At 49.5% G+C, this 26,578-nt stretch overlaps 1 protein-coding gene across 1 annotated transcript in view; it reads left to right on the plus strand.

The window, feature by feature from the left end:
- Window positions 1-24,569, plus strand: part of LOC137537287 (uncharacterized) — a 63,384-nt gene extending 38,815 nt beyond the window's left edge. The window contains exons 5-8 of the mRNA XM_068259365.1: window positions 10,769-10,900; window positions 22,269-22,344; window positions 22,612-22,709; window positions 22,794-24,569. Of these exons, the coding sequence (XP_068115466.1) occupies window positions 10,769-10,900; window positions 22,269-22,344; window positions 22,612-22,709; window positions 22,794-24,038 (1,551 nt within the window). The 3' untranslated portion in view covers window positions 24,039-24,569. The remainder of the gene's footprint in view (window positions 1-10,768; window positions 10,901-22,268; window positions 22,345-22,611; window positions 22,710-22,793) is intronic.
- Window positions 24,570-26,578: the final 2,009 nt, after the last annotated feature.

The following is a 26,578-nucleotide window of genomic DNA, read 5'->3' on the forward strand; positions in this document are numbered from 1 at the left end:
GTTGGTGCTGAGGTAGTGTGTGATGCGTCTGTGGATCTGGGGTTGGGCTGCAATGACTGAGCATCTGTGAGGTATGGCCAGTTGGTGCTGAGGTAGTGTGTGATGCGTCTGTGGATCAGGCGTTGGGTTGCAGTGACTGAGCATCTGTGAGGTATGGCCAGTTGGTGCTGAGGTAGTGCGTGATGCGTCTGTGGATCTGGGGTTGGGTTGCAATGACTGAGCATCTGTGAGGTATGACCAGTTGGTGCTGAGGCAGTGCGTGATGCGTCTGTGGATCTGGGGTTGGGTTGCAATGACTGAGCATCTGTGAGGTATGGCCAGTTGGTGCTGAGGTAGTGTGTGATGCGTCTGTGGATCAGGCGTTGGGTTGCAATGACTGAGCATCTGTGAGGTATGACCAGTTGGTGCTGAGGTAGTGTGTGATGCGTCTGTGGACCTGGGGTTGGGTTGCAGTGACTGAGCATCTGTGAGGTATGGCCAGTTGGTGCTGAGGTAGTGCGTGATGCGTCTGTGGATCTGGGGTTGGGCTGCAATGACTGAGCATCTGTGAGGTATGACCAGTTGGTGCTGAGGTAGTGCGTGATGCGTCTGTGGATCTGGGGTTGGGTTGCAGTGACTGAGCATCTGTGAGGTATGGCCAGTTGGTGCTGAGGTAGTGTGTGATGCGTCTGTGGATCTGGGGTTGGGTTGCAGTGACTGAGCATCTGTGAGGTATGACTAGTTGGTGCTGAGGTAGTGTGTGATGCGTCTGTGGATCAGGGGTTGGGTTGCAGTGATTGAGCATCTGTGAGGTATGGCCAGTTGGTGCTGAGGTAGTGTGTGATGCGTCTGTGGATCAGGCGTTGGGTTGCAGTGACTGAGCATCTGTGAGGTATGACCAGTTGGTGCTGAGGTAGTGTGTGATGCGTCTGTGGATCTGGGATTGGGTTGCAATGATTGAGCATCTGTGAGGTATGGCCAGTTGGTGCTGAGGTAGTGTGTGATGCGTCTGTGGACCGGGGGTTGGGTTGCAATGACTGAGCATCTGTGAGGTATGGCCAGTTGGTGCTGAGGTAGTGTGTGATGCGTCTGTGGATCTGGGGTTGGGTTGCAATGACTGAGCATCTGTGAGGTATGACCAGTTGGTGCTGAGGTAGTGTGTGATGCGTCTGTGGATCAGGGGTTGGGTTGCAATGACTGAGCATCTGTGAGGTATGACCAGTTGGTGCTGAGGTAGTGCGTGATGCGTCTGTGGACCTGGGGTTGGGTTGCAATGACTGAGCATCTGTGAGGTATGGCCAGTTGGTGCTGAGGTAGTGCGTGATGCGTCTGTGGACCTGGGGTTGGGTTGCAATGATTGAGCATCTGTGAGGTATGACCAGTTGGTGCTGAGGTAGTGTGTGATGCGTCTGTGGATCTGGGGTTGGGCTGCAATGACTGAGCATCTGTGAGGTATGACCAGTTGGTGCTGAGGTAGTGTGTGATGCGTCTGTGGACCTGGGGTTGGGTTGCAATGACTGAGCATCTGTGAGGTATGACCAGTTGGTGCTGAGGTAGTGCGTGATGCGTCTGTGGATCAGGGGTTGGGTTGCAATGACTGAGCATCTGTGAGGTATGACCAGTTGGTGCTGAGGTAGTGTGTGATGCGTCTGTGGATCAGGGGTTGGGTTGCAATGACTGAGCATCTGTGAGGTATGACCAGTTGGTGCTGAGGTAGTGTGTGATGCGTCTGTGGATCTGGGGTTGGGCTGCAATGACTGAGCATCTGTGAGGTGTGACCAGTTGGTGCTGAGGTAGTGTGTGATGCGTCTGTGGATCTGGGGTTGGGTTGCATTGACTGAGCATCTGTGAGGTATGACCAGTTGGTGCTGAGGTAGTGTGTGATGCGTCTGTGGATCTGGGGTTGGGCTGCAATGACTGAGCATCTGTGAGGTATGACCAGTTGGTGCTGAGGTAGTGTGTGATGCGTCTGTGGATCAGGGGTTGGGTTGCAATGACTGAGCATCTGTGAGGTATGACCAGTTGGTGCTGAGGTAGTGCGTGATGCGTCTGTGGATCAGGCGTTGGGTTGCAATGACTGAGCATCTGTGAGGTATGACCAGTTGGTGCTGAGGTAGTGTGTGATGCGTCTGTGGATCAGGGGTTGGGTTGCAGTGACTGAGCATCTGTGAGGTATGGCCAGTTGGTGCTGAGGTAGTGTGTGATGCGTCTGTGGATCTGGGGTTGGGATGCAATGACTGAGCATCTGTGAGGTATGACCAGTTGGTGCTGAGGTAGTGCGTGATGCGTCTGTGGATCTGGGGTTGGGTTGCAGTGACTGAGCATCTGTGAGGTATGACTAGTTGGTGCTGAGGTAGTGTGTGATGCGTCTGTGGATCTGGGGTTGGGTTGCAGTGACTGAGCATCTGTGAGGTAGGACCTCCTGTGTAAAGCTTTGCTACCAAAATGTCAGCCATGACTATTTGTGCATTGCTATTGGCTGCAATAAGAGCACAGGCTTGGAAATAAACCACAAAGGTGATGATTGTGTGTTAGTGTGTGTGGCTTATCCAAAATAAAGGCATTGTGATTGGACAATCATATAATTATGCATGAATTAGAATCTGGGTGGGACTTATGCTGGATACACACGTTGAGATATCCCGTTCGATTCCCGGGATCGAACGGATCGAATCAATTATTTCCAACATGCTCGATTCGGATTTCGATCGCTTCTGCCGTCGATTTGGCATACTTAACATGCAAATTGACGGCAGAAACGATCAAAATCCGAATCGAGCATGTTGGAAATAATCGATTTCGATCCATTCGATCCCGGGAATCGAACGGGAAATCTCAACGTGTGTATCCAGCATTAGGGGTGTGTTTGGAGGTTCAACCTTAATTACAATTCTGTAGTTATTTTAAGGATTGAAACCTTAACTTCAGAAATCTCTGCTTGATTTAAAGACAAAATTCTTAACTTTAGGTTTGTCTGATGTAACTTGTTTAGTGAATACTACATGCTTTATCACTGTGGTAATAACAGTAAAAAAGCTCAGAAACAAATACCGTACATACTGGCGTATAAGGCGACTGGGCGTATAAGACGACCCCCCAACTTTTCCTCTTACAATATACAGTTTGGGGTATACTCGCCGTATAAGACTACCCCTCTGTGTGAGCGAGCATGCCGGGTGCCAGGCAGAGTTGTAAATACCGTACTTATGCATTCTCCGCCTAATTGCTCCTTGCGAGAAGCCGCTTGCGCGGGTAGCAGTGCCTCTTCCGTGGTCACCTGACCGGTGATGTGTGCGTTCCACTGATGACGCTCATGGAAGAGCCCGGCAATCTCTTCTATGAGCGTCATCAGTGGAGCGCACGCATCACCAGTCAGGTGACGCCGGAAGAGGCACTGCTACCCGTGCGAGCGGCTGCTCGCAAGGAGCAATTAGGCGGAGAATGCGATCTATTAACCAGGGGACTGCACCATAAGTACGGTATTTACAACTCTGCCTGGCACCCGGCACCCTCCTGACTGACATCCGGCGTATAAGACGACCCCCGACTTTTCTGAAGATTTTTAGGGGTTAAAAAGTCGTCTTATACGCCAGTATATACGGTATATGAAATACTGGGACCAAGAACTGAACTCAGACACCAACTTGGACACATGGTCAAAAATATGGTTAAATGCAGCTAAAACTTCTATCTGCGTAACAGCGAAAGAAAATATCTACATGATCATGTTTCTTTGGTACCAAACACCAGTCAGACTCCATAAATGGAACCCATTAATATCCCCGGCATGCTGGAGAAAGTGCAATCAGCCTGGTACTATTTATCATCTGTTCTGGTCGTGTCCTAGAATACAGTCCTTCTGGACAGAAGTGATCCACCTAATAAAGTGCTACACTGACATCGAAGTACACTTAGACCCTTGGATCTGCATACTGGCAAAACCAATACCTAAACTGAAATCTCATAGGCAGCGCTTACTAAATCACTTTTTAACTGCTGCTAGGTGTGTCATATCAAAACATTGGAGGGATCCTCTCTCAGGCCCGGTGCACACCAAAACCTGCTAGCAGATCCGCAAAATGCTAGCAGATTTTGAAACGCTTTTTCTTATTTTTCTATGGCGTTTTGCTAGCGTTTTGCGGATTTCAGTATAGTACATTTCATATATTGTTACAGTAAAGCTTTTACTGAACAGCTTCTGTAACAAAAACGCCTGGAAAGCCGCTCTGAACAGGCGTTTTTCAGAGCGGTTTGCGTTTTTCCTATACTTTACATTGAGGCAGAAACGCATCTGAAATCCAAAAAATGCCTCACCCCGGGAGTATGCGTTTCTGCAAAACTCCTCCGGCTCTGGTGTGCACCAGCCCATTGAGATACATTGACCAAGCGGATCCGCAGCCACAAGCGGCTGCAGAAACGCTGAAAAAGCCGCTCGGTGTGCACCAGCCCTCATCCAATGTTACGGAGGTACTGAATAGAGTGAAATATATCTATAAATTAGAGCACTTGACAGCTGCTGTTCAGGATAAAATGCATTTGTTTGACAAAATATGTAGGGAAATCGTCCTGTAATTATATTTGCAATGTTATGACTTTTGTCAAAATGTAATACAGTACTTGATGCTGGCCGGACTCTTTTCTTCTCTTCTCTCATTTCTCTTTTTTCCTTTCTTCCTATCCTATCTTTCTCTCCCGTGGATGCCTGGTCTGTAGGGGTGTGCGGATGGCCAAGGCTATATTTGTAACATAATTTGACCCCTCTGGGCTTATTGGAGGACCATCGCATGCCCATGCGGACTAGAGTCTTATTGGGATTAAAACAACTTCTATAGATTATAGCTTAATAGGCTAGAGTGGTAAACTATATTGAAGTATTGTGATGTTTTAGACTCTCCACTGTTATAAGCTATCAGAATCTGTTATGCTTGCAGATAATGGTAAAGTGAAAGCAGAATGTTGTTTTATTTTTTCTTTGAAAAATTTGAAAATAAAAAATTTTAAATACAAAAAAAAAAAGCTCAGAAACATTATTAACCACTTAATGACAAACTGACTTATGAAAACGTGCTGCTAGAGCCTCTTAATGGCTCCAAGACGTTTTTATAAGTCAGACAGTGCTGCTGCCGCTGTGCGCGCTCACGTGTGCGCTCCCGCATGTGCATTCCCGTGCATGTGCGCGCTCCCGCATGTGCATTCCCGTGCATGTGCGCGCTCCCGCATGTGCATTCCCGTGCATGTGCGCGCTCCCGCATGTGCATTCCCGTGCATGTGCGCGCTCCCGCATGTGCATTCCCGTGCATGTGCGCGCTCCCGCATGTGCATTCCCGTGCATGTGCGCGCTCCCGCATGTGCATTCCCGTGCATGTGCGCGCTCCCGCATGTGCATTCCCGTGCGCGTGAAAACAGTGGGAAAAAAAAACCACCAAAGAAAAAATACACCTTTATTTCCAAATACAATATTGTCACCATACTTTGTACTAGGGACATAATTAAAATCTTGTGATAACCAGAACAAATAGGCAGATACAATGTGTGGGTTTTATGCCCAGTAGCAGTGTTTATATTAAAACTATAGGGGATGAAATTGGAGAAGTAGTGTATTTTTTCATTTTTTCCTTGTTTTTCCCTTTAAAATGCATAGAAAATAAAGTAATTACTGAAAACAAATATCAACCCCAAAAAGCTCAATTGGTGGTAAAAAACAACAACATATACATCATTTCATTGTGATCAGTAGTGATTAAGCCAGGCATGGGCAAACTTGGCCCTTCAACTATTACGGAACTACAAGTCCCACAATGCATTGCAGGAGTCTGACAGCCACAGTCATGGCTCATAAAGGCAAATGCATTGTGGGACTTGTAGTTCCGTAACAGCTGAAAGGCCAAGTTTGCCCATGCCTGGATTAAGCTATTGGCAAATGAAAGGGATGAGCACTGAAAGGTGAAAATCGCTCTTGTCCGTTAGGGTAAAACGCCTTTGGGGTGAAGTGGTTAAAGGACCTCTGTCTTAAAAATCTTAAAAACACAAAATATATGTAAACGTAAACAATTAAGAAGTATGTTTCTTCCAGATTAAAATTAGCCATAAATTACTTTTCTCCTATGATATGTGAAGTGAAAATCCGCTCAACCAACCACCCAGCAGGGTCAGAGCAGGAACGAGGCAACTCAACCTCAAACAGCTGGCATGTCGTGCCATGTCCTACTGCTACAATAAAGATTATTAACTGCTGGATCATTGAGCGGAAAATCACTTTCTTGGATACTACTTTTCTCCTATGTTGCTGTCACTTACAGTAGGTAGTAAGGTAGTAGGTAAAGAGGCCACTGTACTCCCCCTGCTGAAAAAAACCCCACTCGACCCCTCCCTACCCTCCAACTACCGCCCAATCTCTCTCCTCCCTTTTGCCTCAAAGCTCCTCGAACGCCTGGTCCACAGACGCATCACGCACTACCTCAGTACCAACTCCCTACTTGACCCCCTACAATCTGGTTTCCGTCCTGCCCATTCAACAGAAACCGCTCTCGTCAAGGTAGTAAATGACCTTACCCTTGCCAAAGCTGAAGGAAACTACTCCATCCTGCTACTGCTTGACCTTTCCTCGGCATTTGATACAGTTGACCATCCGCTCCTCCTTCAATCCCTACAATGCTTAGGGATTTGTGACAACACCCTTGCCTGGATCTCCTCATACCTCTCTAATTGCCACTTCACCACCTCTTTTAATGGTTCCTCCTCAACTCCCACACCCCTCTTGGTTGGAGTCCCTCAGGGCTCTGTTCTGGGCCCCCTACTGCTCTCAATTTACATCTCCTCTATTGGCAAAGTCATCTCCTCCCTGGGCTTCAAATACCACACCTATATGCCGATGATACCCAAATCTATCTCCACATCCCCAATCTCTCCCCCTCCACTATGGACAAGGTCTCCTCCTGCCTATCAACCATCTCCTCCTGGATGTCAGCTAGGTTCCTGAAGCTTAACCTGGATAAAACTGAACTCATAATTTTCCCGCCCCGCTCTGTACCACCCCTCCCGGATATTCACATCACTATCAACAGCACTACCATCCGCCCTACCTCCCAGGCCTGTTGCCTGGGTGTCGCCCTAGACTCCGCCCTCTCTTTCACCCCGCCCCGCACTACCCCTCCCAGATATTCATGTCACTATGAACAGCACTACCATCCGCCCTATCTCCCAGGCCCGCTGCCTGGGTGTCACCCTAGACTCTGCCCTCTCCTTCACCCCCCACATCCAAAATGTTACCAGAACCTGCAACTTCCACCTTCGCAACATCTCCAAAATCCGCCCCTTTCTGACCCCAGACACTACCAAGCTTCTCATCCATGCCCTCATCATCTCCCGCCTTGACTACTGCAATGCCATACTATCTGGCCTCCCCTTAAAACGCATTGAACCCCTTCAATCAGTCATGAATGCAGCAGCCAGACTCATCAGACTTTCCCACTACTATGCTTCCACTTCTCCCCTCTGCGAAGCCCTACACTGGCTCCCTATCAGCTTCAGGATCAGTTTTAAGGTTCTGTGCCTTACCTACAAATCTGTGCACAAGACCTGCCCAACCTACATTTCTGAGCTCGTCCACAGATATATACCTGCCCGTCCCCTCCGGTCCTCCATTGGTCTCCGCCTGACCTCCCCACGCATTTCTCATTCACATGCACGCTTACAAGACTTCTCAAGAGCTGCCCCCACCCTATGGAACTCCCTTCCACTCCCTCTCAGACTCGCTCCTTCCTTCAACACCTTCAAGCAAGCCCTCAAAACACATTTCTTTAAAATGGCCTACCCCACATCTACCACACTCTAACTCTCAGTCAACCACCTTTTCCACAGTCCTACCTCATGTGTCCCTCCCACCCTTTAGATTGTAAGCCTTGCCAGCCCGCCCAACAACCCCCCCCCCCCTACCACCCCCCCTTAGTGTGTCCTTCTTAATTTTACTATCCCAGCAATTACACCCTTCTCATGGATTAACTCGTACTTGTTTTGCCGGGTCTCTGTAAACCGCATTTTATACCCTGATTGTATGGATAACCTTGTGCTATGTTGTATAACAGTGTGCTACCTCTCTGTCTGTCACCCCTTGTTGCAATGTATGTATCCCTATTTATTGTCCAGCGCTGCGTAATATGTTGGCGCCTTATTAATACAATTACTAATAACTGACAGGTTTTGGACTAGACCATGTCTTCATGGGGGGTTCACAGGGATTTCTTTATTTTCAAAATGCACTTAGTAAATGGCAATTGCTCCGTCCAACTGCCAAAAAAGTGTACGGTGAGCAGGGAGGCTGGCCTGGATCTTTGTATAAATCCTTTTCAGGGAATGTCTTTATAAAGAATAAAGGCCATGCTGAGAATCCCCCATGGAGAGATGGACTAGCCCAAAACCTGTCGGTAATGTCAGATTTCTACTAACTGCTGTAAGTGACAGCAACATAAGGAGAAAAGTAATGTATGGCTCATGTTACTCAGGAAGAAACGTACTACTTATTTGCATGTGTTTTAAATTTTAAGATTTTTCGTGACAGTTCCTCTTTAAAGACTGGAGATGAGCTGAGGGAATTGAGGCCAAAGTCCCGCTCGGGAATCGCAGGTCATTCACATTTTTCCTGACATTTTAAATCAGACAGCTTTCTGCTTTTTCCCACATGATGTGCTTATTCCTGATTCCAATGTTGCTTCATCTACATAAAAAGGTGAACAAAAGCTAAACAGTGAAATAATAAAGTAGGTTTGATTAACATGGCCACTTCTGCATTCATTATATGACAAAATGTTATACAGTATGAACAGGTATTATCAGTAGCGTAACTAAGGAGCTGTGGGCCCCCTCAAGCACTCTATACATAAGAATTGATGCGGGGCACCAAAACCTGCCAATGGCAACTACAGTGTCAGAGGTGCAAGAAGGGGATGGGGAACAGCTTGTTAATAATTACCACTATTCAATGTATCTATAGAAGTGATTATAATGAGCACAGGACCAATAGAGAGCTAATACTGTAGTTGAGGGAGGGCCCTTCGGGGGCCCCTCTGGCCCAAGGGCCCGATGCAGTCGCTACCTCTGCACCCCCTATTGCTACGCTCCTGGGTATTGTGGTGTGTGTGTACTCAGATATGTCCACTGTTGTGTGCAGGGCTGAGGAGTCAGAGCAATTTTGGGGACCTGGAGTCGGAGTTGGGGGTTTCATAAACTGAGGAGTCGGATGATTTTTGTACCGACTCCACAGCCCTGATTTTGTTATATTTCTATTCCTGCCGTGGTGAGTGTGATGGGAGAATGAAGAGATGTGTGGGGAGGCAGGGGTGGAGTCAGTGACATATGAGCATACAGCCAAAGCTGTCAGTGGTGTTATTGCTGTTTGTGGCACTGCTAGGCTGAGGTATATGCATAGCTCACAACAGTCCCGATTTGGGCGGGACTATCCCGGTTTACGCCCCCTGATCCCGCCTCCTGCCTGTCAAATCCTGCTTTCCTCCTCCCTGCCCGACTGTCTATGAGGAGGAAAGAGGGACTGTTGTGTGCTGTGTGGATTTCTGTCCTGTCTCTGTAGGGAGGCTGCTGGGGAGGGGAGAGGGTGACGCTGGTCTCCCCTCAGCACAGGGTGTGCCCGCCAGGTACAGCTCCCCATCCCCAGTGGTGACTCAGTCTGCCCAGAAGAGCTCAGCCGCCAGAGGCTCCTCCCCCTCCTCAGTCTGTCACAGTCCGCAGCGGCGGCTGAGGGGCGTTATGTGACGTGACATCATCGCCGGGTCACGTGAGCAGGCTGAGGGAGGCGGGCGCTCTGAGTGTGAATCGAGTTTCACGCACCGGGAGTGTGGAGAGCGCTGCCGCTGCTGAGATAGCATGCTGGGGGGATGGGGGGAGCGGGGTGTATGGAGGGGGAGAAGCGGTCACTCCGGCACATGGTGCCCCGCAGCCTACCGGGGGCTCCCGTGTGATGGAGGCGGACAGACCCCTCAGCGGGAGGCCACGCTGCCATGGCAACGGGGGAAGCTGCAGGCCTGGCAACCAATCACACGCGGCCAGAGGAGATCTGAGTGTCAGCATAGCTCCCAACTGTCCCTCTGTCCCTCTTTCCTCCTCATTTGTCCCTCTTTCTATGTAAATATATATATTTCTCTATTAAAAATGTTTGACTCTACGCTTTATTCCCATCCTTTACATTGATATATTACTAATTTTAAAATGTTAATCTGAAGGAAAATGAACCAGGATAGAAAGGACCAGTGTGGTTTGATTTATAAAACAGTGTATTTTTCTTATGAAATCTTCATGGTATGCGTGACTAGGGGTGTGGCAGGGGCATGGCTTAAGTGTCCCTCTTTCTCATCTCACAAAGTTAGGAGGTATGGGTATATGGGGTATATGTGTAGTGGCTGTGTGGTGTAATACATGTGGTGTGTTGGGTCAGGCAGCCAGGGATGTTGTACTTTTCTCTCTCACACACATAGCAGGTGGCTGGAAGAAAGGACTGGATGTGAGTTCCTGTTTGGTGGGGTGTTTGGGGGATGATCTGTAGTGGGTGTGTGGAGATGACTTTCATGGGAGGGCATTTGCTGGTTCAGCCACACCCAGGATGGGGTGACTTGAAGCACTCTCTTCTGCCACGCCCCTCTGACATCATCTTCCACCTCTCTCCAGTAACCAGAAAGTTGCCCACTGGAGATCAGCCACTTAAATATATGTACAATGATATGAAATGTTCTGGAGGATTGTGGGAAGTTCAAGATATGTTATTGTTTCTGTTTTGATGCAGAGTTTGCCTGTTGCAAAATGTTCTGACCAAGTGATTACGGTGCCCCCACCTCACTGCCTTAGTCTGGAGGGACACAAAGTTGAGAGGATTCTAGAGGTTGTCAAGGAGATGATGGAGCTGCTGACAGGAGAGGTGAGCAGTGCTGGGAATTTTGGGATATTATCCAGTAACACAAGGGGCGTGTCTGGAGGTTGAGAGGTGCTGGGAATTATGGGACATTATCCAGTAACACGAGGGGCGTGTCTGGGTGGTGAAAGGTGCTGGGAATTATGGGATGTTATGCAGTAACACAAGGGGTGTGTCTGGGTGGTGAGTGGTGCTGGGAATTATGGGACATTATCCAGTAACACAAGGGGCGTGTCTGGGTGATAAGCAGTGCTGGGAATTATGGGACATTATCCAGTAACACAAGGGTGTGTCTGGGTGGTGAGCGGTGATGGTAATTATGGGACATTATCCAGTAACACAAGGGGCGTGCCCAGGGTCGGACTGGGCCACAGTAGTACAGTTTTTTCCCTCGGTGCCCCCCCCCCCCCCCCCCCCCGCCTTGTCTGACAGAGCTCCAATTGCTGCCTGCAGCACAAAAAATTATCTTCTCAGTGCTGTAATCACTCATGCTGAGAGCAGTGGCGTAGCTAAGGAGCTGTAGGCCTCGATGCAAATTTTACAATGGGGCCCCCCAAGCACTCTATACATAACAATTGATACGACGCACCAAAACCTGCCAATGGCAACTACAGTGTCAGAGGTGCAAGAAGGGGATTGGAAATAGCTTGTTAATGATTACCACTGTTCAAAGTATCTATAGAAGTGATTATTATGAGCAAAGGACCAATAGAGAGGTAATACTGTAGTTAAGGGAGGGCCCTTCGGGGCCCCTTTGGCCCATGGGCCCCGATGCGTCGCAAACTCTGCAAAGTAGGACATTACTTTATATTGAAGGAGGAGACTCTATGCAAAGTTTAGCTGGGCAGCAGTGTCTCTGAATTACAATGCTGCTAAGATCATGTACATTTGGCCCTGTCCATAATACATCATGGCCACGCCCTTTTTCACCACAATCATGGGATGTGTGGGCCCCAGGTTGAAATTTCTTTGGTGGGCCCCCAGTGTCCCAGTCCGACCCTGGGCGTGCCTGGGTGGTGAGAGGTGCTGGGTATTATGGGAGATTATCCAGTAACACAAGGGGCATGCCTGGGTGGTGAGCAGGGCATTATGGGATATTATCCAGTAACACAAAGGGCTTGTCTGGGTGGTGAGAGGTGCTGGGAGTTATGGGACATTATCCAGTAACACAAGGGGTGTGTCTGGGTGGTGAGAGGTGCTGGGAATTATGGGATATTATCCAGTAACACAAGGGGTGTGTCTGGGTGGTGAGCAGGGAATTAGGGGACATTATCCAGTAACACAAGGGGCGTGTCTGGGTGGTGAGCAGGGAATTAGGGGATATTATCCAGTAACACAAGGGGCGTGTCTGGGTGGTGAGCAGGGAATTATGGGACATTATCCAGTAACACAAGGGGAGTGTCTGGGTGGTGAGCAGGGAATTAGGGGATATTATCCAGTAACACAAGGGGCGTGTGTGACGCCGGGCGACGCCCAGTCGTCCGAGGATTCGCGGCCGATTGTCCGATCGCAACCGTGATCGGAAAACTGACATTCTTTATTTTTAAAATAGAAGTTTTTCCTTCCTGCCTTCCCCCCCCTTTTGCCATGAGGGCTGAATGGGCCTGCGTTAGCATATGGCTAAAGCAACCTGGTTCAGCAAGAAATCCTGTTAAGGCTCCCGGAAAAGCTCTGGTGACACTAATGTGCTAATTGGGCAGAGCTGAAATACCAACAGAGTCTATTCAACAGGGGAAGCTAGCACAGCATGAGGTCTATTGACACCTACATTCCTCCCAGTCTTGACGGCACCGACTAAACTGAGTATGGAATGCATGGTGTTGATAACTTTGTCACATTTTGCAAATACCATCCATGGGAGGAATATGAAAATTACATAATTTTGTTTCCCTAATTCTGTAGAATATGGTGATACTAGACATAGCCAGGTAACCCGAGCAGGGGCTGAGATATGAATAATGGGGTCCCCGTGCGCCCCAAATATTGCAAGTTTGATGTCCTATGAACGTGTATTCTCAGCCCAATCTGAATATGAAATCGGTTTGCATGTGCGACAAAACCCCGGCGGGGTATGAAATTGGACATATTTTGTGGATGGCTGGAAGTTCCTCCCCTGAGAACTCACTGCCTGACACGCCCCTGGGCTGAGCTTGAGACTCCGCCCAGAAATGTCAGTGCTCAAAACTGATTGCATGAGGACCCCCAGCCAATTCCCCCACTTTCCATCATACCGAAAAGACTGCCACTGCTTGGGGAAATAGCAGTGGCCATCTTGCAGGCGGAGCAACGGCCATGTGGTTCGGCCATATTGCGAACTAACTGCAACAAAGGAACTTTGTCTTTTCCCGAACGGACTTTCCACAGAATCATAAGTATTCGTTCTTTTTATCCCTTTTTCTTTTATGTACTGTGTTATCATTGTCTCTCATCGTTTAATTGTTCACGATTGTCTGTATATATTAATTATTTATATTGTAACAAATAAAGGCTTTTTAAAAGGTCTTTACCTCTCAGTAAAACCTTCTATTCAGTATACACAGACGAGACCTAAACTTCCGAAGGGACGCTACTGTTTTGATAGATAGATAGGAATTGCACAGTTTTAACCGGTTGTTTGTTTCACAGGTCTATAGCCAGTTAGCAGTTTCTCTGGGCTGATAGAAAACAGAGATGGTGGCAAATCTACCCCTGGGTTGGAGTAAAAGTGTATTTTCGTAACCTCACAGGCTCCCTACTGCGTCGTGACGCTCAAACTCCGCCAATTCTACGCAGATTGCGTCCATAGCTCTCAATCTGTGTGCTAGAATCGGATCGGACGGTTTTGCGTGTTCACGGCCAGTGGGGCTCTTGTGACAGTGGTCGGCAGCGTTTGGGATCTGTGTGTGCTGATAGTATCTCAGGTAGGGCTATCGAATTAGCCCTATCGAGAAACGAACTAATTCGTTGGTAGTGACTGAGTGCAATATATTTTTCATATATACAGAGAGACTGTGTAACCAGTACCCCTCCCCTAAGTTTTCTTTTATTTGGCATGGAAATGTCCGGGAATTACAAGGTCATGGTCCTATCCGACCTGCAGAGTCTGTGCGAGGCGAGAGGCATGGACATCCGCGGCAAGAAACAGCAGGACCTGATAACGGACTTGTACCGATGGGATAGCCAGAATCTGCGGACGCTGGAGGTGTCCACTGTGGAGGACACCGGCTCATCTAACGCAAGTCGAGGGGAACCAGAGACTGAAGATCCTGTGCGTACCGAGGTTGAGCAACCCGCGGGCAATGCGGCAACAGATACGCAGGAGGCTGTCAGTGTGATCCCCGACCCCAGAACCCCTGAAAGTACTCGCCTGGAACCGGCCAGTACTGGACTGTCCAGTTATGTTGATCCAGTAATGCAGCAGGCATTGCAAAAGCTGATGGAAACTGATGTGGACAAGTACCTGCAGTACATGGCGGAGCAAAAGCGAGAGGAACGCCAATCTGCAGAGGCGCGGGAGAGACGACAGCATGAGCTGAACATGGCGAAAGTGCAGCAAGCCAGCCGGAGTTCAACGCCCAGCCTCCCTGCTGAAGGGACTGCCGCTCCAGTAAGTGCAAAATTTAAATTTGCTATTATCGAAAAAGACACTGACATTGACTTGTTTTTGAGGTCTTTTGAAAAGGCCTGCCGTCAGTATCGTCTGTCCCAAGACCAGTGGGCCAGACATCTGACACCCTTGCTGCGCTACAAAGCGCTTGATGCTTTCTCAGAGCTGCCTGTGGAAAAGGACAATGATTATACCGCTATAAAGGAGGCTATAATCACTAAGTACCAGCTGACGCCAGAAGCCTACCGGAAAAGGTTCAGGTCCTGGCAGAAAAAATCTACTGATTCTTATCAAGATGTGGTCAGCAGTCTGCTCACCACACTCCGCCAGTGGACGCTAGGCCTCACTAAAGGGTCTTACGGTGTCCTGGAGGACTTAATCGTCCTGGAGCAGTTTCTGAACATTTGCCCGGCTGATGTACGCCAGTTTGTGCTGGAGCGCCGACCGGCGTCAGCGACGGTCGCTGCAGACCTCGCTGAGACCTTTGCAACGACCAGGGTGCCGGAGACCCGCAGGACTGCCCCATCTAGCTGGAGAGGAGGTCAGTCCCACAATTTTGCAGACTCTCCTACCTCTGTGAGCCGTGCGCCCCAGAGGCCCTCCAGCGCAGCTGCTGCGTCCAGGCCTGCAGTAACAGAGGGCATCACCTGTCACTTTTGCCGCAAGCCCGGACACATGAAGTTTAACTGCCCGGAGCGGAGGCAGACCGCGCCAGCTCCTGCACCACCTACACCTCGCCCACGGCAACTGCCGCCAGCCAGCGCACCCCAGCCGGGAGCACCCAACAACGTCATGTTCGCAGGTGGGAGAGGGATCCACTCCGCTACGAGCAACCACCAGCTGGTTACAGTGAACGACCAGCTTGTTACCGGTTTCCGCGACACTGGAGCGGATGTCACCCTGGTGCGTGCGCACCTGGTCCCGACGGAAAATATCCTCCCTGACAAATACCTTACCCTCACTGGAGTGGGGGGCACTCTTTCTCGCATTCCCCAGGCTCGGGTGTCCATCGATTGGGGGGTGGGGGTTCAAGAGAAGGTTGTTGGGGTCCTGGACCAACTGCCGGTCCCAGTTTTGTTGGGGACCGACCTGGGCAAGCTTGTGTCCTATTATGAACCTGCCCCAAGCCCCTCAGACTGCCAGGAGGGAGACGGACTCTCCGCCCACACTAAGGTACTTTGCACCAAGGGGCAAGAACAGGGGGGAGGTGGGTTGAATGTGCCCAGTCCAGGGGTACCGAGTCCAATAGTACCTGTGTCACAGGTACCTGTGTTTGATATACCGATTGTTTGTGATGAAAATGTTGTTGTACCTGTCACTGTAATTCATGCATGCAGCCAGGATGTGAGTAATGCCAGTATGTGCCAGTCTGAAGGTGTACCTGTACTGGCAGTAACACGCAGCCGCGCTGCTCAGAACCTGGGCTCAGAGCAGGTGGAAGAGGTTCCGGCCTCCTCCCCCTCCTCTGACCACAGGGATGGTAGCCTTCAGCCACTAACTGCATATGCCACGGGCCAGCTGGCTGAGAGCGAGAGTGCTGCATTTGTGCAAGCACTCCAGACTGACCCTAGCCTCGAGGCACTCAGAAGACAGGCTTCGGAGCCCCTCACGAATGAAGATACCTTCAAGGTATATTGGGAAGGTGGTAAGCTGTACAGCGAGCCTGTACAGCCCACCGAAGGTGAAACAAGTGTGGGTACCAAGTTGCTTGTGGTACCCAGTGCCTTCCGGGGGCATGTGCTGAAGTCCGCACATGACATTCCCCTGGCAGGGCACTTGGGAATCCACAAGACACTTGACCGTATCCAGGGTCATTTCTACTGGCCCAGGATGCGGATCGATGTGACCAACTATTGCCGCTCATGTACTGTTTGCCAAAAGGTAAAACGGGCTGGGAACCCCCGCAAGGCTCCCTTGTGTCCACTGCCAATCATAGGTGAGCCCTTTCACAGAGTGGCAGTCGACATAATTGGACCATTGCCCACTCCCAGCAGCAGTGGCAAAAGGTACATCCTGACGGTGGTGGATTACGCCACCCGCTATCCTGAGGCCATGGCGCTTTCCTCCCTGAGGGCGGACAAGGTAGCAGACGCGCTACTTAACATTTTCTCCCGAGTCGGGTTCCCTGCGGAGATGCTCTCCGATCAGGGATCCCAGTTTATGTCCGAACTCATGGAGGCCCTGTGCAAAAAGATACACATGACGCACATTGTCTCCAGTCCCTACCACCCGCAGACCAATGGACTGTGTGAACGGTTCAACGGGACGCTGAAGCAAATGCTGACCACGTTTGTTGAGTCGCAAGGTGGGGACTGGGAACGATACCTGCCTCATCTGTTGTTTGCGTACAGGGAGGTGCCGCAGGAGTCAACCGGGTTTTCCCCGTTTGAACTCCTGTATGGGAGGAATGTCCGAGGACCCTTACAATTGATGCGGGAGACATGGGAGGGCAAGGGCGACCCCACTGATGTCTCCGTGGTCGATTACGTCCTCAAGTTCAGGGACAAAATGGAGTCCCTGTCCGCAGTAGTGACCAACAACCTGGCCCAGGCTCAGGCCAAACAAAAAGCATGGTACGACCGCACTGCTGGAGAGCGGTCATTTGATGTGGGTGACAAGGTATATGCCCTTCTTCCCGTGAGGCAGAACAAGCTGCAAGCAGCCTGGGAGGGGCCTTTTACTGTAGTGCAGCGGTTAAACCCTCTGACGCATCTAGTGAACATGGGGGGCAGGAAGCAGAAGAGCTTTCATGTAAACATGCTGAAGGCCCACCATGACAGGACCCAGTATGCGCTGCCAGTGTGCAGCCGGTTAGAGCAGGGAGAGGCAGACCCCCTGTTAGACCTGCTGGCTGACGTACGAGATGTGGACGGCGACCTAAACGTCAATCCACAGCTCGCCTCAGCCCAGCAAGAGCAGTTACAGAAGGTGCTGGGCCAGTACCAGCACACCTTCTCCGGTATCCCGGGGCGGACCAGTATGGCGGTGCATGGGGTAGATACAGGTACCCATCCCCCCATCAGGCAATCCGCTTACCGTGTCTCTCCCGAGGTACAGGCGGACATGCAGAAGGAGGTGAGGGAGATGCTGGAGTTAGGGGTGGTTCAAAAGTCCAGTAGTGCCTGGGCAGCCCCTGTTGTCCTGGTCCCCAAGAAGGACCAGACAACTCGGTTCTGCGTAGACTACAGGAAACTGAACGCCATCACCACTACAGACGCCTACCCCATGCCTCGCATTGATGAGCTGCTAGATACACTGGCATCAGCCAGGTACCTATCAATCATGGATCTGAGCCGGGGGTATTGGCAGATACCACTTGCACCTGACGCGAGGCAAAAGTCGGCCTTCATCACCCCTTTCGGCCTCTTCGAGTTCACGATGATGCCCTTTGGGATGAAGAACGCCCCCGCCACGTTTCAGCGGGCCGTGAACGACCTGCTAGAGGGAATGCAAGGGTTCGCTGTAGCGTATCTGGATGACATTGCGGTGTTCAGCCCCACCTGGGAAGAACACCTCAAACACCTGTCCCAGGTACTAGAGAGGCTGGCCATGGCCAATCTGACGGTTAAACCGAGTAAGTGTCAGATTGGCATGACCGAGGTGCAGTACTTAGGTCACCGGGTGGGGGGTAACACCCTGAAACCTGACACGGGAAAGGTGGACGCCATCCTGGCATGGCCTCGACCTATCACGAAAAAGCAGGTCCAGGCGTTCCTGGGGACCGCCGGCTACTATAGGAAATTTGTTCCCGCCTATAGTACACTGGCGAAGCCCCTGACCGATGCCACTAGCAAGAAGCACCCCAAGGTTGTTAGCTGGACCCCCGCTTGCGAGAATGCCTTCCAGGCCTTGAAGCAGGCCCTCGCAAGCGCCCCTGTGCTTCAGGCCCCAGACTTCAGTCGTCGGTTTGTGGTGCAAACCGATGCCTCTGACTACGGTCTCGGCGCAGTCCTCAGCCAGGTGGATGGAAAGGGGGATGAACACCCTATCCTCTACCTGAGCCGGAAGCTCCTGCCCCGAGAGGTAGCCTACTCCACAACTGAAAAGGAGTGCCTGGCGATCGTGTGGGCCCTACAGAAACTGCAGTCGTATCTGTACGGCCGCTCCTTCACGATCGTCACTGATCACAATCCCCTGAGTTGGCTAAACCGTACTGCTGGAACCAACGGCAAGCTCCTACGGTGGAGCCTGTCATTGCAGCAGTACGACTTTACGATCCAACACAAAGCAGGCAGCCGACACCAAAACGCTGATGGGCTGTCGCGGTGTCAGGGGGAACCCGACCCAACAGCGCCAATAGCTGCTACGGAAGGCGTCCTGTTGACACCTCCCTGAGCAGAGCTCGGGAAGGGGGAGGTGTGACGCCGGGCGACGCCCAGTCGTCCGAGGATTCGCGGCCGATTGTCCGATCGCAACCGTGATCGGAAAACTGACATTCTTTATTTTTAAAATAGAAGTTTTTCCTTCCTGCCTTCCCCCCCCTTTTGCCATGAGGGCTGAATGGGCCTGCGTTAGCATATGGCTAAAGCAACCTGGTTCAGCAAGAAATCCTGTTAAGGCTCCCGGAAAAGCTCTGGTGACACTAATGTGCTAATTGGGCAGAGCTGAAATACCAACAGAGTCTATTCAACAGGGGAAGCTAGCACAGCATGAGGTCTATTGACACCTACATTCCTCCCAGTCTTGACGGCACCGACTAAACTGAGTATGGAATGCATGGTGTTGATAACTTTGTCACATTTTGCAAATACCATCCATGGGAGGAATATGAAAATTACATAATTTTGTTTCCCTAATTCTGTAGAATATGGTGATACTAGACATAGCCAGGTAACCCGAGCAGGGGCTGAGATATGAATAATGGGGTCCCCGTGCGCCCCAAATATTGCAAGTTTGATGTCCTATGAACGTGTATTCTCAGCCCAATCTGAATATGAAATCGGTTTGCATGTGCGACAAAACCCCGGCGGGGTATGAAATTGGACATATTTTGTGGATGGCTGGAAGTTCCTCCCCTGAGAACTCACTGCCTGACACGCCCCTGGGCTGAGCTTGAGACTCCGCCCAGAAATGTCAGTGCTCAAAACTGATTGCATGAGGACCCCCAGCCAATTCCCCCACTTTCCATCATACCGAAAAGACTGCCACTGCTTGGGGAAATAGCAGTGGCCATCTTGCAGGCGGAGCAACGGCCATGTGGTTCGGCCATATTGCGAACTAACTGCAACAAAGGAACTTTGTCTTTTCCCGAACGGACTTTCCACAGAATCATAAGTATTCGTTCTTTTTATCCCTTTTTCTTTTATGTACTGTGTTATCACTGTCTCTCATCGTTTAATTGTTCACGATTGTCTGTATATATTAATTATTTATATTGTAACAAATAAAGGCTTTTTAAAAGGTCTTTACCTCTCAGTAAAACCTTCTATTCAGTATACACAGACGAGACCTAAACTTCCGAAGGGACGCTACTGTTTTGATAGATAGATAGGAATTGCACAGTTTTAACCGGTTGTTTGTTTCACAGGTCTATAGCCAGTTAGCAGTTTCTCTGGGCTGATAGAAAACAGAGATGGTGGCAAATCTACCCCTGGGTTGGAGTAAAAGTGTATTTTCGTAACCTCACAGGCTCCCTACTGCGTCGTGACGCTCAAACTCCGCCAATTCTACGCAGATTGCGTCCATAGCTCTCAATCTGTGTGCTAGAATCGGATCGGACGGTTTTGCGTGTTCACGGCCAGTGGGGCTCTTGTGACAGCGTGTCTGGGTGGTGAGAGGTACTGGGAATTATGGGATATTATCCAGTAACACAAGGGGCGTGTCTGGGTGGTGAGAGGTGCTGGGAATTATGGGATATTATCCAGTAACACAAGGGGTGTGTCTGGGTGGTGAGCAGGGAATTAGGGGACATTATCCAGTAACACAAGGGGCGTGTCTGGGTGGTTAGCAGGGAATTAGGGGATATTATCCAGTAACACAAGGGGCGTGTCTGGGTGGTGAGAGGTGCTGGGAATTATGAGACATTATCCAGTAACACAAGGGGTGTGTCTGGGTGGTGAGCAGGGAATTATGGGATATTATCCAGTAACACAAGGGGCGTGTCTGGGTGGTGAGCAGGGATTTAGGGGATATTATCCAGTAACACAAGGGGCGTGTCTGGGTGGTGAGAGGTGCTGGGAATTATGGGATATTATCCAGTAACACAAGGGGTGTGTCTGGGTGGTGAGAGGTGCTGGGAATTATGGGATATTATCCAGTAACACAAGGGGCGTGTCTGGGTGGTGAGAGGTGCTGGGAATTATGGGATATTATCCAGTAACACAAGGGGCGTGTCTGGGTGGTGAGAGGTGCTGGGAATTATGGGACATTATCCAGTAACACAAGGGGCATGTCTGGGTGGTGAGAGGTGCTGGGAATTATGGGACATTATCCAGTAACACAAGGGGCGTGCCTGGGTGGTGAGAGGTGCTGGGAAATATGGGATATTATCCAGTAACACAAGGGGCGTGCCTGGGTGGTGAGAGGTGCTGGGAATTATGGGACATTATCCAGTAACACAAGGGGCGTGTCTGGGGGGTGAGAGGTGCTGGGAAATATGGGATATTATCCAGTAACACAAGGGGCGTGTCTGGGTGGTGAGAGGTGCTGGGAGTTATGGGAGATTATCCAGTAACACAAGGGGCGTGCCTGGGTGGTGAGAGGTGCTGGGAATTATGGGATATTATCCAGTAACACAAGGGGCGTGTCTGTCGGGGTGGTGAGTGGTGCTGGGAATTATAGGACATTATCCAGTAACACAAGGGGTGTGTCTGGGTGGTGAGAGGTGCTGGGAATTATGGGATATTATCCAGTAACACAAGGGGTGTGTCTGGGTGGTGAGAGGTGCTGGGAATTATGGGATATTATCCAGTAACACAAGGGGCGTGTCTGGGTGGTGAGAGGTGCAGGGAATTATGGGATATTATCCAGTAACACAAGGGGCGTGTGTGGGTGGTGAGAGGTGCTGGGAGTTATGAGACATTATCCAGTAACACAAGGGGCGTGTCTGGGTGGTGAGCAGGGAATTATGGGATATTTTCCAGTAACACAAGGGGCGTGTCTGGGTGGTGAGAGGTGCTGGGAATTATGGGACATTATCCAGTAACACAAGGGGCGTGTCTGGGTGGTGAGAGGTGCTGGGAATTATGGGGCATTATCCAGTAACACAAGGGGCGTGTCTGGGTGGTGAGCAGGGAATTATGGGACATTATCCAGTAACACAAGGGGCGTGTCTGGGTGGTGAGCAGGGAATTATGGGACATTATCCAGTAACACAAGGGGCGTATCTGGGTGGTGAGCTGGGAATTATGGGATATTATCCAGTAACACAAGGGGTGTGTCTGGGTGGTGAGAGGTGCTGGGAATTATGGGATATTATCCAGTAATACAAGGGGCGTGTCTGGGTGGTGAGCAAGGAATTATGGGACATTATCCAGTAACACAAGGGGTGTGTCTGGGTGGTGAGAGGTGCTGGGAATTATGGGATATTATCTAGTAACACAAGGGGCGTGTCTGGGTGGTGAGCAGGGAATTATGGGATATTATCCAGTAACACAAGGGGCGTGTCTGGGTGGTGAGCAGGGAATTATGGGACATTATCCAGTAACACAAGGGGCGTGTCTGGGTGGTGAGCAGGGAATTATGGGACATTATTCAGTAACACAAGGGGCGTGTCTGGGTGGTGACTGTACCATTGTGTGTGTCAGGTTCCTGTAAGGTGTCAGGATGTCACTGTCTGTTTCTCCATAGTGGCAGTATCTGAAAGGAAAGAAGGACCTCTACAAGTACGCCAAGATGAAGAATCAGCTGCCCCTCAAATCACCGGGTAAGAGGAGACTTTCATTTATTGTAATGCAGAGAGCAGTACTTGTGGTATACCTAGACCCCCCCTCTCCCCCCCCCCCCCCCCCCCATCAACTAAAGACATAGACAATGTATTCAGGCAGTGTGTGTGTTTCCTACAGATGTATCCAGAAACCCACCAGAGAGATGTACAGGTCCTCTTTATTCCTGGGATTGTCCACCTAGATCCCCCATCATCTGATAATCACATAGAGACAATGTATTCAGTCAGTGTGTGTGTTTCCTACAGATGTATCCAGTAACAGAAACCCACCAGAGAGATGTACAGGTTCTCTTTATTCCTGGGATTGTTTACAGGAAGATTCCACCATCCCCCGGCATTATCAGGTTGGTGGGACTGAGGGTCACCAGAGACCCCAAACATTTTGCTATTTATGTAAGATATTGTTTGATATCTTTTTGTTCACTTAGGAAGAAGTTGCGACTGATGTAAAAGTAGAGGTTACAGTGGAAAAAAAAGAGACGTATGTGAGGAGTGATCAGCAGTCTATGGAGGAGGGGGACCTGATGAGGACAATTAAAGAGGAAGAAGAAGAGACATATGTGAGGAGTGATCAGCAGTCTATGGAGGAGGGTGACATTAAGAGAACAATTAAAGAGGAAGAAGAAGAGACATATGTGAGGAGTGATCAGCAGTCTATGGAGGAGGGTGACATGATAAGGACAAGTAAAGAGGAAGAAGAAGAGACGTATGTGAGGAGTGATCAGCAGTCTATGGAGGAGGGTGACATGATGAGGACATGTAAAGAGAAAGAAGAAGAGGCATATGTGAGGAGTGATCAGCAGTCTATGGGGGAGGGTGACATGATGAGGACATGTAAAGAGGAAGAAGAAGAGACGTATGTGAGGAGTGATCAGCAGTCTATGGAGGAGGGTGACATGATGAGGACATGTAAAGAGGAAGAAGAAGAGATGTATGTGAGGAGTGATCAGCAGTCTATGGAGGAGGGAGACATGATGAGGACAAGTAAAGAGGAAGAAGAAGAGACATATGTGAGGAGTGATCAGCAGTCTATGGAGGAGGGTGACATGATGAGGACATGTAAAGAGAAAGAAGAAGAGGCATATGTGAGGAGTGATCAGCAGTCTATGGGGGAGGGTGACATGATGAGGACATGTAAAGAGGAAGAAGAAGAGACGTATGTGAGGAGTGATCAGCAGTCTATGGAGGAGGGTGACATGATGAGGACATGTAAAGAGGAAGAAGAAGAGATGTATGTGAGGAGTGATCAGCAGTCTATGGAGGAGGGAGACATGATGAGGACAAGTAAAGAGGAAGAAGAAGAGACATATGTGAGGAGTGATCAGCAGTCTATGGAGGAGGGTGACATGAGGAGGACATGTAAAGAGGAAGAAGAGACGTATGTGAGGAGTGATCAGCAGTCTATGGTGGAGGGTGACATGATGAGGCCAAGTAAAGCAGAAGAAGAAGAGACGTATGTGAGGAGTGATCAACAGTCTATAGAGGAGGGTGACATTAAGAGAACAATTAAAGAGGAAGAAGAAGAGACATATGTGAGGAGTGATCAGCAGTCTATGGAGGAGGGGGACCTGATGAGGACAATCAAAGAGAAAGAAGAGGAGATGTACGTAAGGAGTGATCAACAGTTTATAGAGGAGGGTGACATTAAGAGAACAATTAAAGAGACTTTGTAACAAAAATGTTTAGCCTTATTTCTTCTATCCTATAAGTTCCTATACCTGTTCTAATGTGCTCTGGCTTACTGCAGCCTTTCTTAGTTGCACAGTGGCTGTATTATCTCTTATATAATCTAATCTTCTTTCCTCTGATGGCTTTGTCAGCTCAGGCACTCAGGCTGGAATGTGCTGGTCTGCTTGTGATAGGATAGAAGCTATACACACCCTCTCCACGCCCCCTGCAGGCTTTGTGGGAGTCACATACTTCGCTCCTCTCAGCCTATCAAACTCTGGTTAGAAGCCATGTCTTTTGTTTGTAAACACTGCCTAAAACTGGCAATTACAAGCCAGGATTGCAGCAGGGAGTGGCAGAAACAGCACAGAGGGGCCCAGGAGAACATAATGAATAGAATGGTATGCTTTTTATTGTAAGACTGTTAGAGTACAGATTCTCTTTAAAGAGGAAGAAGAAGAGACATGTGTGAGGAGTGATCAGCAGTCTATGGGGGAGGGTGACATGATGAGGACATATAAAGAGGAAGAAGAAGAGACGTATGTGAGGAGTGATCAGCAGTCTATGGAGGAGGGTGACATGATGAGGACAAGTAAAGAGGAAGAAGAGGAGACGTATGTGAGGAGTGATCAGCAGTGTATGGAGGAGGGTGACATGATGAGGACATGTAAAGAGGAAGAAGAAGAGACGTATGTGAGGAGTGATCAGCAGTCTATGGAGGAGGGTGACATGATGAGGACAAGTAAAGAGGAGGAAGAAGAGACGTATGTGAGGAGTGATCAGCAGTCTGTGGAGGAGGGTGACATGATGGGGACAAGTAAAGAGGAGGAAGAAGAGACGTATGTGAGGAGTGATCAGCAGTGTATGGAGGAGGGTGACATGATGAGGACATGTAAAGAGGAAGAAGATGATACATATGTGAGGAGTGATCAGCAGTGTATGGAGGAGGGTGACATGATGAGGACATGTAAAGTGGAAGAAGAAGAGGCATATGTGAGGAGTGATCAGCAGTCTATGGGGGAGGGTGACATGATGAGGACATGTAAAGTGGAAGAAGAAGAGGCATATGTGAGGAGAGATCAGCAGTCTATGGGGGAGGGTGACATGATGAGGACATGTAAAGTGGAAGAAGAAGAGGCATATGTGAGGAGAGATCAGCAGTCTATGGGGGAGGGTGACATGATGAGGACAAGTAAAGAGGAGGAAGAAGAAGAGACATATGTGAGGAGTGATCAGCAGTCTATGGAGGAGGGTGACATGATGAGGACATGTAAAGTGGAAGAAGAAGAGGCATATGTGAGGAGTGATCAGCAGTCTATGGGGGAGGGTGACATGATGAGGACAAGTAAAGAGGAGGAAGAAGAAGAGACGTATGTGAGGAGTGATCAGCAGTCTATGGAGAAGGGTGACATGATGAGGACATGTAAAGAGGAAGAAGAGACATATGTGAGGAGTGATCAGCAGTCTATGGAGGAGGGTGACATGATGCGGACAAGTAAAGAGGAGGAAGAAGAAGAGACATATGTGAGGAGTGATCAGCAGTCTATGGAGGAGGGTGACATGATGAGGACATGTAAAGTGGAAGAAGAAGAGGCATATGTGAGGAGTGATCAGCAGTCTATGGAGGAGGGTGACATGATGAAGACAAGTAAAGAGGAGGAAGAAGAAGAGACATATGTGAGGAGTGATCAGCAGTCTATGGAGGAGGGTGACATGATGAGGACATGTAAAGAGGAAGAAGAAGAGATGTATGTGAGGAGTGATCAGCAGTCTATGGAGTGGGGTGACATGATGAGGACAAGTAAAGAGGAAGAAGAGACGTATGTGAGGAGTGATCAGCAGTCTATGGAGGAGGGTGACATGATGAGGACATGTAAAGTGGAAGAAGAAGAGGCATATGTGAGGAGTGATCAGCAGTCTATGAAGGAGGGTGACATGATGAGGACAAGTAAAGAGGAAGAAGAAGAGACGTATGTGAGGAGTGATCAGCAGTCTGTGGAGGAGGGTGACATGATGAGGACATGTAAAGAGGAAGAAGAAGAGACATATGTGAGGAGTGATCAGCAGTCTATGGAGGAGGGTGACATGATGAGGACATGTAAAGTGGAAGAAGAAGAGGCATATGTGAGGAGTGATCAGCAGTCTATGGAGGAGGGTGACATGATGAGGACAAGTAAAGAGGAGGAAGAAGAAGAGACATATGTGAGGAGTGATCAGCAGTCTATGGAGGAGGGTGACATGATGAGGACATGTAAAGTGGAAGAAGAAGAGGCATATGTGAGGAGTGATCAGCAGTCTATGGGGGAGGGTGACATGATGAGGACAAGTAAAGAGGAGGAAGAAGAAGAGACATATGTGAGGAGTGATCAGCAGTCTATGGAGGAGGGTGACATGATGAGGACATGTAAAGTGGAAGAAGAAGAGGCATATGTGAGGAGTGATCAGCAGTCTATGGAGGAGGGTGACATGATGAGGACAAGTAAAGAGGAAGAAGAAGAGACGTATGTGAGGAGTGATCAGCAGTCTGTGGAGGAGGGTGACATGA

Source organism: Hyperolius riggenbachi, chromosome 10 (genome assembly GCF_040937935.1).
Source record: "Hyperolius riggenbachi isolate aHypRig1 chromosome 10, aHypRig1.pri, whole genome shotgun sequence".
In the NCBI taxonomy this organism is placed as follows: Eukaryota; Metazoa; Chordata; class Amphibia; order Anura; family Hyperoliidae; genus Hyperolius; species Hyperolius riggenbachi.